Here is an 11,121-nt window from a genome sequence, read left to right as displayed (position 1 = left end):
AGATGAAGAAGAAAACTAAAAGAATCTGAGAAACAAATGTAGTTCACCCAAGAGATACTGCGATGTTAGCCTAACGGTGGGAGCATGCCGGATCTCCTTCCTGCCTTTCATGTGGTTCTGTAAGCAAAGGCTGCCATCTTCAAGAGATAAATTTTTGTTCGTGGCAGTTTCCATTCAGAACTGGGGGTGGGGAAGGACGCTCGTGAACCATATACTAATTTAAGTTCTGGGGCCATCAAGTGAACATTTTACAGAGTTCACAGCTTCCAGAAAAATCCCTCATAACCAGTATTGCAGAGGCTACTAGCTCCAGTGCGATTTCGCTCATGCTTTCGTGGTAATATGAGTCTTTTCTGGGCGTGTAGCTGCTCAGCTAGGAGCTATGTGTCTCAGCTTCCCTTGTAGCGGGTGTGGCCCCATTACCAGGCTCTGGGCTGTGTGAAGTTTCCCGGTTTTTTCTTTCCACCATTGTTGCTACGCTCGCTAAATTGGGAAGACCCTAGAGAGAAACCTGTCTTTGTGCTTGGAACATCTAAGTGACTCGGAAACAATGGGAACTCCCTATTTGAAGAAATGACCTTGCTAGAAAGGGGAAGCCTCCCGAGCTCACTGGCAGGCGTCAGCCTTTTCTTTCACCGAGCTAACTCAGACGTGCTGAGCCAGCGTTTTGCTGATCTACTGAAAAAGATCCTCTCTTCAAGATGAGCTTCCAGGGGCATTCCTTTTTAGATTCCTTCATTCTAGCACAGCCGTATCTATTTCAGAATACAGTCATTGAGGATGGCAGCAAGTCACACACTGTCCAGAGCTGACCCACATCCACTGGCTTCACATGACCTAGCCAGAGTACTTCATAGCACCCTAGGATTTGGACTTTGCAATAAAGACGCTTCATCATGACAGACATTAAAACACTGGAATGGCAATTGGAATAAGGATGAATGCATGACCTGAACAAATGTCACTTAAAGAAAAAGATTTCATGGAACATACAACTTTTTGCATGGTTTCACTTAAGTGAGTCCTGTCAAGAGACAGTGCTCACATCACATTGCATTCCATCTCATCACATCATTAACCGCTGCGAGATTTTCATTAATGAAAATGAAAAATGTCTTAATATCACTGTCCTGATGACAGATGGTGAAGCAACCTCTAATAAACCCTCAGACCTCACCCTTTCATCCCAAGACTGGGGTTTCCCTTTGTATGCCCTAGGAAAAAAGTCTTTGTTAACTGACAGTTGCTGCTTTGGCTCGGGTCTCATCATTTTGATGGATGACTGCAATAATGGCCCCCAGGAACTAGTTTCTCTTTCTTACCCTTCTTCCTTGCCCCCTTCTGTTCTCAATACTACTGGAGTTTCTCTTTGAAAAGCAAGACTGATGGTGTCACTCCTCTATCTAAAACTCTTTATTAGTTCCTATCACCTACGAGATAATACAGATCAAGACCCAGCTGTATCTGCTCCTGCCTCTGCCTGGAATGTCTTTCATCAGCTTTGGTAATTTCTACTTATTTTTAAAACCTAGTTTATGTCACATCCTCTGGGATGCTCTCTCTAATCCCCTGAGACAGTGTTAATAATTCCCTCCTCTTTGTTGCCTTGCATATATTTCCATTTTACATAGGTCACACTGTCTAATCTAGGATCATCGTTTACTTATACAGCTGTCTTCTGCCTTAAGGAAAGGATCATGTCTTTTTTATCTTTGTGTACTCGGCCCCTAGCACAATGCTGGAATATAGTAGAGCCTCAGTAAATGTTTTGTCAAACTAAGTGCAGTGTTTTAAGAATTGGTAGTATCCATTATTCATTTGCAAACACAAATCAACGTACTAATAAAATTGTGTTTTCAGTATTTAGGCAACCTGGTATACTGCGAAGGGCAGGCCACAAACCAGCTGTGTGATCTGGTTCTGAGGCAGGGAAGGTCTGGTCACCTATCCCTGCAGGCTGGCAGGGGGGAGAGGAGGCATCTCTACTTGTATTACATGTTGAATTGTGTTTCCCCAAATTCATATGTTGATTTCCTTAAACTACGGCCTTATTTGGACATAGGGTTTTCACAGAGTTAATTGAGTAGAACTGAGGTCATTAGGGTGATGTTATGGGCTGAATTGCGTCTCCCCTCTCCCAAATTTCTATGTTGAAGCTCTAACCCCAAAGACCTCAGAGGCAGGGTCTTTAAAGGTTATTAAGTTAAAATGAGGTCATTAGGGTGGTCCCTAATCTAACTTGACCGATGTCCTCATAAGAAGAGGAAATCTGGACACACAAAGAGACACCAGGAAAAAGAGAGAGAGACCGGGGTGTGAGCACACAAAGGAAAGACCAGGTGAGGACACAGTGAGAAGGTAGCCATACGCAAGCTTAGAAGAGAGGCCTCAGAGGACCCCAAACCTGCCAACACCTTGACCTCAAACTTCCAGCCTCCAGAACTGGGAGAAAAATAAATTTCTGTTATTTAAACCACCCAATCTGTTGTACTTTATTATGGCAGCCCTAGCAAACTGAGATAGGTGGGCCCTAATCCAATATGACTGGTGTCCTTATAAGAAGAGAAAATTTGGACACAGAAATACACATAGAGGGAAGATGATATGAAGAGATAAGGGAAGACAGTCATTTACAAGCCAAGGAGAGGGGCCTGGGAGAGCTCTTTCTCTCACAGCCCTCAGAGAAAAACAATCCTGCTGACACCTTGACTTTAGACTTCTATCTCCAGAACTGAGAGCCAACACATTTTGATTGTTTAAGCCACTCAGTGTGTGGTCCTTTGTTACAGCAGCCTTAGCAAACTCATACACAGTGGCAAGCCTCTATTTGCAGTTCTTATTGACACACACACAGTGAATCAAGGACTGTTGACTCTGGGAGGGACTTCACTTGTTCGCCCTTTTCATTTTACTGAGGATGAAACAGAGACCCAAGAGAGGGAAACGGCTAGATAGTTCTCTTACAAACCGAGCCAAGATCCTGACAGGGCCCTTCCTATGGTGCCAGGTTTCTACTGCTTCCTGTCCCTCCACTCCTGACAAGAACCTGCTTCCTACTCAGTAAATCTGGTTCCTGCTGGTGCATTCTTGGTCCTCAGAGTGGCTTAGATGGGTAAGTCCATCTTCACATGTTTTCTTAGAACGTCCTGAGCTGAGTTCCCTTAGTGTAAGCTTTATGGTCCACCAACACTTTGGTATGCACTAATTAAATTCTTTTTAAGCTACATTGAGGAGCATGAAGAAAGTTCTGCCCCTTTTTTGGGATAGGCCAGGGTAAAATACTCAGTGCCCTGTCTTTGTACTCTAATAGGGCAGCTATACCCAGAGATGGCTGTGCTGAGGTAAGGGTTACTGCTTCCTCATTTAACATTTAAAAATACTTTATATTTATGTAGTTTTTAAAATAAAAATTACATTTCATTATGGTTTATAAGGCATTTTAAGTGCATTATCTCTTTCACTAATGCCTATGAGGCTTCCAGAATCAGGAAGTCTAGCTCCATCACTTGCTCTGTGTGTGACCTTGCTTAACCATGTTATAGCTTTGTTTCCTCATCTGTGAAGTGGGGATACTAATACTATCTATATTATATTGTTGCTGTGAGGATTAACTGAAATGCCACATAACTGGCACATAGTAAACCACAATGACCCACCAGTTGTTGTTATTTAGAGATGAAGAATCTAAATCTCAGAAGGGTAGAGGGACTTGATCTTGTAAGTAGAAAGGGCAACATTGGCTCTAGGACTTCCAGGCCCACATTCTGTAAGTTACCCACTATGCTGCACTGCTTGCTTGTCCTGCCAGCACCTTCTAAATGACTGTGGGTGGGCTGAGCGCTCTGAACTGGGGGGTAGCCTCTGAATATGGTTTGTATGCAAGGTGGGCAAGCAGCCAGACATAGCCAGTAAGTGAGCAGACGGGGGACTCTGGCTATGAAATGTCTGGGGAGGAAACATGCAGGGGGTTAGACTCATTCAAGAACTCCCAGGGGCACACTGGAGGCCAGGTGGGATTTTCCCAGCAGTCCATCTGGGAATACTCCGGGGGAGTCTCTGTGACAGGCAGTGCTATGTGGAAGGACATTACTTGGCTGAATTCCCCTGTCCCTCGACCACGACCACCTGGGAAAGCCCTCCACATGGACGCCATGGCTACTGTAGACAGAAGACCCATTGGAACGATTCCTATGTACCCCTCAGTGGACGCAGAGCGGAGAATGTCGGGGTTTAAGAAATGCCTTGCAGAGCAAGCACCCTGGTCCTACAGGCCCTGAACCTGCCTGAGGCAGGGACACAAGATCTGTTAGTAAAAAGGGCCTGTGTTCTGTTCTGTATCCAAGTGGTTAAATGGGCTTACTTAATAAGTTCTGTCTTCCTTTTGCTGACAGAATAATGATGCTTTTCTTTCTAGAGGAAGAACAGTCAGAAGATGTAGGTTTAGGGGTTAACTGCACATTTACAAGCCAAAGAAACTTGAAGAGGGTACTTAAATGTTATGAATGTCACTTTCCTTATCTGTAAAATGAAAGTAGAATAACACCTATCTGGCAAGGTTATTGTGAGGATCAAAAGAGATTATACAGTTGAAAGTGTTTTGCTAATGATGAAGCGCTATGCAACTTATCATTATTCTTCAAACTTCACAGTCCAGGTCTTAGTCTCTCTTTCTGACTCTCCTGATCCTGCTATGGGATTCACAGTCCATTCCATAAAACGAGGCCCTTCACTATATCCTGTGTTTCATTATTAAGCACATGTTCTACATCTTATCTTTACAATGAATTGTTAGAGAGGAGAGATCACATATCATATTTATTCACAATTTCTAACCAGGTAGGTGATCAATAAATACTGATTGATGGTGCAGAACTGCCCCAGCATTAGTGGAGCATAGACTTGGGAGCCAGGCCCGCCCACCTGCACTCCCTCACCCAGCCAACCTTGCAGGTTGGAGCCAAGGCAAGAGGCAGAGAAGGCAACGCCTTGGAGACTTAGGCGCTGGGTCTGGCTCTATCACCTCCTGTTGGTTTCATCAACTGCGAAATGAGCTTAATAATGCCACCCTAGTCAATATGAGAGTGAGCTCACTAAATGCACATGGTAAACTTTTGCAAACTATAAAGAAAATGTAAAGTATTATTACTAAGGTGAATGCCATGACTGGGGAGCAATTGGGTCAGGTGAAGACTGAGCCCATGCTCATTAAGGTGGCACATAGGCTGCCACCAGTGTACTCACCTGAGTGGTCTGTCCTGCATCTGGGCCACGGGCTGAAGGTCTGGGAATTGTTGCTGATGGCATTGCTCACAGTGCAGATATAGATATTGTCAGCATGCTGGGGGCCGAGGGTGAGGGACAGGAGGTGGGAGCTGTTGGCTGGGTGCAGTGGGTGGGTGCCTGCCTTTTCACTCCAGCTGTAAGCCACATGGTCCCCCTTCTCCGCTGTGCAGCCCAGTATCAAGGTGCAGGTCCCGTTCTCCTGGGTCTTGTTTAACACTTTAATTTCTGGAGTGGAGACCTGCTCTGTCAGGAGTGGGAAGAAGGGAGCCATCACTGAAATGAACCCCTGGGAATTCTCACTTGACCTTTTTGTTAGAACAAAGTACAGCCTAATAGCATTTTCCCTCCCCATCAGTGTGATTTATTTCTAGTGGGGAATCTACTGCTTCACACTGTCCATCCTGCACCACTATATCCTTTCCAAGACCACCTTGGGATAAAATAAGAATCTGCTTTTTAGGCCCCTTCTACCAATATTGTTAGGGCTTCACTTGCCCTTCCTGCTGTTCTTGACCTAGGTTGCTATTCTCCTGTCTCCTATCAGTGGAGTTTGCTGTCAACTAATCCACCATGGTTTTTAGTTGGCTTACGTTGTTACTTCCTAGACCTAAAAGAATGACTTTTTAGTGGTGGGATTTCATCTATACTGATGTGTGTGGGAGGGGGTGTGTGTGTGTGTGCTCGCACACACGCGCATGGGTGAGTGAGTGGGTGGGTGTGTAGTAAGTGCTTTTGTGTGTCTGAGATAGGGATAGGTCCTCAAGTATAACCATAGGCCTCATCAATCTATCCCACTCTAAGGCCATGAAATAGGCCAGATAAAAGGTAAACTCTTGCTTATTTAACAACTATTATAGGACAAGCACAGTGCTGGTTTTCACATTCATGATCTTTTTTAGTCTTCTCAACAATTATAACTCTAGTTGTAATTATTCCCATTTTATAGATGAGAAAGCCAAGTCCCAGGGAGGTGGAATGTCTTACATCTCACAGCTTCTAAGTGGCCAAGTTAAGATCTGAACCTAGGTCTATCTGACTTCAACACCCAAACTCTTCCTTTGGCTTGAGAACAATGCCATGGTTGCAGAGACCACATTTTCCAAAGTAAGAATTTGATCACAAAATGTGACAAAAACAGGTAACATAGGAACCAAAGGATGGAATGTCTGGAATCCACACCGTTTTGGAAAATGCATCCTGTGCAGCCTCCATGCTCATGGCAGTCTCGCCCTGGAGTCACTGCTGGAAGTGCCTCTCAGGTACCTGGGGGAGGGCCATGGGAATTCCACAGGCACTGTTTGAAGGAAAGGGAATGCTGGGGCGAGGGAGGATTGGTGAAAGTATTGCTGCCTTCCCTCTAGAAATTTGAGAATTTCAAAGAAATGTTGGTTAGCTGGGAATTCCTGTCCCATCCCCAGAGATAAGGAAGTCATTTTGAAGAAGCAGGAAAGCCTCACGTGGCTATCAGGATCCCTGGGAATTCAGATGAGCCTCTGGGCCTAAGAGATGCAATCCTGGGGTGCACTCAAGAGGGACTGGTAGTTAAAGAGGCTCAAAAAAGCACTGGCCTTGGATTCAGGTGGACCTGGTTCCTAGTTTAAGTACAGCAACTAAGAGACTTTATAACCAAAGCCTTTGTTTAAATGACAAAAGGCACTTCTTCCACCAGGTAGGTGTGATCTGGTGCCAGAATGCAGGGCTTAACAAGTGGTATGTGGGCTGAATTTTAGCCTTCTTTATCCAGAACCCCCAGGGCAGTGAAACACCTACACAAATGTGTGTAAATGGGCTAATCGCTTCTGATTAGATTTCACTGTCCTCATGTATGAGAGACTGGGTTTGATCTGTGGTATCCAATTTCTTTTAATCAGAAAAAAATTCTGTTTTCAAATAAAATATGACTTGGGGCTATAGGCCCTCCAGCCCACAGGTAGCTGGGCCCCTTTCCTTTGGGAAATGGGAGTAAGAGTAACTAATGCTTAATCAGCTATCATCAATGTGCAATTTGGAAAAAAAAAAAAAAACAATTTCAACCTTTAAAATGTCTTCCATGCAGCAGGTTTAAATACCCCCGAACTAGAAGATCATTATAGTTACTTCCAATTCTGAACACCTTTGCTTTTAAGAGAGACCTGAATTCTTGGTCAAAGGAGCACCTTGGCCCTTTAGTGTGGACTGGGGAAGCCGCCATTATTACCATAAAGCCTCAACTGCAAGCAAAAGCGCTGAACTGAAACATTTTTCTCCAGGGTCATAAGGTACCATCCCTCATCCTCCTTCCTGCTTTCCCAGATCCCCAGGGTGAGATTCTCCAGATAAAACTTGTAGCGATCTCCTAGGTAACGTGGAGGGCCTGCTTCAGATGGATCAAGAGACACTATTTTGTTCTCGACACTGTTCTCCAGTGATTTTGCCATTGTGACGACAATGTGGATGCTTTTGTTCATGCTCTTATTTATCCTTTCATGTGTCAGGGGCAGCAGCACTTTGCTTCCCAACTGCCCAAGAATCTTTGGGCAGTTCATCATGCGCCCACCTGTGGGAGGGAGGAGAAGAGAGTCCCTTATTATTAAGGCCTTTAGATAACATCGTGTCAGCAGAACAGGAAGGACAGACTGGAGGCTCTCCCCCTTCCTCTTGGGCTATCCCTGGGGCTGCCAAGTCCTTCATGGTCTATGAGGACTGCCATGAGGATCCCCACTATATTCTCAATATTTCAAAACTGTCAGTAGACTTCTTAAAATTACTTAGGATAGAGTTGTATAGAGTAACTAGAGCACTGGGTCTTTATCAACTCAGATTTAAGGTTCAGGCATCCAAAAAGCACAGAGAAGTTAAATGACTTCCCTGACTAGTCAGTAAGAGTCAGGACTAGAATTCAGGTCTGTTAATTCCTCTACCAGGGTTTTATTCCAGCATTGAATATACAGGATGAAGGACAGAGAGCAAATGAAAGTGGATCTGAGCTCATGAGCCCAGGAACCATTTCAGATCATGAGGAAAACAGAAAAATCTGAGGAATGTGGAGTCAAGAAGGGGTAAGCCCAGTGTTCAAACTGTGGAATCCTCTCTCTCTAAAGCACCCTGAGATAGTTAATAATGTCGACAGTGAGTTATTACTGTATTTTCTTTTCAAAAAAGCTGAGCCAACAAGATTTAAAAAAAAAAAAAAAAAAAAGAGCCTTTCAAACCACTATAAGGGATCCTACTGCTGATTATTTCACACCTCCTCTCTCCTCAAACCCACAACCTGCCTTTCCCCCTCCTCTCTCATGTGACGACTTTGCTTTTGTTTCACTGAAAATAAAATGAAGAAACGAAAAGAGAACTTCCATTTATTACCACCACTAACTCAACTTACCTACTTGGATGGATGGTCTACATTCCCACGCAAGTGGAGCCTCTTCCTCCATGGAGCACTCACCTACTTCAAGGCTTTGTTTCGGCAATTGCCTCCATCCCTCACATTATCAGGTTTTTTTTACTAGGTTATTTCCATCAATACACAACATATAAACTTGTAGTTTCCTTTATATTAAACATATCTCCCCTGATCCCAGGTCCATCCCCAGCTACCTCTCCATTTCTCTGTTTTCCTTTTCAGTAAAGTGCTTTAATGTGTGTTTATAGTTTATTTTCCCATTTCCAGACCCATTTTTCCTTGGACCCACTATAAACAGGTGTTCTTTCCTACTGCTCACTGGAACCACCTTTGTCAAGGTCACCGTCTACTCCACTAAGCCAAGTCAAAGGTTCTTATCTTACTTTCTTTCTCGGGGGTACTTGACATAGTTCATCCATCCCTCCTTGAAACACTGTCATCATTTGGCTCAGGGAACACCATACTCTTCCGATTTTTCACCTATCCTATAAGCTGCCTCTGCTCAGTCTTCTTGGCAGGAACCTTCTGTTCTTCTGGACCTCTAAATACCGGAGCATCCCAGTTCTCAGAGTTCTCATTCTTATCCACACCAATCCAATTTCTCATCCAATTGCACAGTCTGACATATTTCTGGGATGCTACAGAGTTATATCTCCCAACCAAACCCTTCACTGCACTCCCAACTGCCTACACAAGATAGGACTTGGAGGTCTAAAGGGCATTTCAAACTTAGCAAACAAACTCTTGGTTCCAAAACACCTTCTGCAAACATTATAATTCAGCCAATTTCTCAGGCCAAAACATTGGAACCATCCTTGACTCCTTTCGTTCTTGCATACTCCAAACTCAATTTTTTTTTCTTTGAGTCCAAGTCTTGCTCTGTCGCCCAGGCTGGAGTACAATGTTGCAATCTTGGCTCACTGCAACCTCTGCCTCCCAGGCTCAAGCAAGTCTCCTGCCTCAGCCTCCTGCGTATCTGGGATTACAGGCGCTTGCCACCGCCCGGCTAATTTTTTGTATTTTTAGTAGAGATAGGGTTTCACCATGTTGGCCAGGCTGATTTCCAACTCCTGACCTCAAGTGATCTGCCCGCCTCCGTCTCCCAAAGTGCTAAGATTACAGGCGTGAGCCACTGTGCCCAGCCATACTCCACACTCAATTTAACAGCAAATCCTCCTGGCTCTGACTTCAAAATATGTCTGGTATCTGAACCCTTCGCACCTCCTGCATTTCCACCACCATCATCCCAGGCCTGGTACTGCCATCTTCTTCCAGCTGATCTCCCTGATAGAGTAATCTTTAAAAACCATGTCCTATTTTGTCTCTCTCCTGCTTTTAAATTTCTATGGCTTTCTAGCACTGATAGAATAAAACCATAGTCCACTATTGATATGGGTTCAAAGGCCCTGCATACCCAGTCCCTGGCACTGTTCCAACTCCATTTCCTGCCCTCCTCTTTGCTCACTGTGCTACGGTCACACTGGCTCCTGGCTGTTTCTTAAACCCACCAAGAACATTCCTGTCTCAGAACTTTTGCTTTTGCTGTTCCTCTCGCTGGAGAATTTCTTCCCTTCCATACCTGGATAGCTCATTATTTTACTTTATTTTAGGTATCTGCTCCAAACAGTTTCTCCTCCGAGAGGCCTCCTCTGACCATATATCTAAAATAGCTTTCCGTTTCTTTCTGCACTTATCACTGCCTTATATTATACTGTATTTTTTTGTTTGTTTGTTTTATTTTTGTCTCTCCCACTAGAATGCAAAAGCCTCAAGAGGAAGAACTTCATTTTGTTCACTATTTTGACCCCAGGACCTAAAAACAGGTACTCTGTGCTTAGCACATAGGAGGCATTTAATAAATATCTGTTCAATTTATGAATGCTGAAAACCGTATTACCTGACCAAAGCCTCTTATTTAGGTTCAGATACATATAAGTTTATAAGTTCAGATATATATATATCTGAACTTAACCATAAGCTAGTGTACATAAAAGAAGGAGTCCATGACTCAAAGAGAGCATAGATTGTTCTAGCTGATAAGAAAGTCAGAGAGTAAAATAGAACCATCAGCTTAAGTAATGCAGCTACCTAGAAGAGACTCTTTCACAACTGACTTGTGGCTAAGATGAGATATTGGAAAATTGGACACACTGGCCCAAATATTCTTGTTACCAAAATACCCTGAAATCCCAATGTCGTTCAGTAAAGGGCTCAGCTAATAGTAGACTGGAGATTCAGTGACTGGAGAAGAAGAAAAAGTAGTCTCTCTGGGCTAAAAGCTGGATTAGAGTGATTGAAATTCATAATTGTTGAGGAAAAGTGAGAAAAGCAATTAGGCACTTGTTTTTTAAAATATTGCTAATATATTAAGCTTAAAACAGAGTGCTCTCCCCTGCTGCCTTGATGACATGAGGAACATTATAGTTATTGTGGTTGTGGTTGTTTTTACATCAATA

The 11,121-nt window shown here is 43.7% G+C and overlaps 1 protein-coding gene across 2 annotated transcripts in view; it reads right to left on the bottom strand.

Moving 5' to 3' along the window:
- The window catches only part of SLAMF1 (signaling lymphocytic activation molecule family member 1), a 37,858-nt gene that overhangs the window by 20,357 nt on the left and 6,380 nt on the right, over nucleotides 1-11,121 (bottom strand). For both annotated transcript variants that reach the window (XM_017864886.1, XM_017864887.1), the window contains exons 2-3: nucleotides 7,481-7,819; nucleotides 5,242-5,526 (exon numbers count right to left, since the gene is read on the bottom strand). In XM_017864886.1, the coding sequence (XP_017720375.1) occupies nucleotides 5,242-5,526; nucleotides 7,481-7,819 (624 nt within the window). The remainder of the gene's footprint in view (nucleotides 1-5,241; nucleotides 5,527-7,480; nucleotides 7,820-11,121) is intronic.

This window comes from Rhinopithecus bieti, unplaced genomic scaffold, assembly GCF_001698545.2.
Source record: "Rhinopithecus bieti isolate Rb0 unplaced genomic scaffold, ASM169854v2 scaffold_77291, whole genome shotgun sequence".
In the NCBI taxonomy this organism is placed as follows: Eukaryota; Metazoa; Chordata; class Mammalia; order Primates; family Cercopithecidae; genus Rhinopithecus; species Rhinopithecus bieti.
The sequence above is the reverse complement of the archived record's forward strand: the minus strand, read 5'-3'. Positions and strand labels throughout refer to the sequence as shown.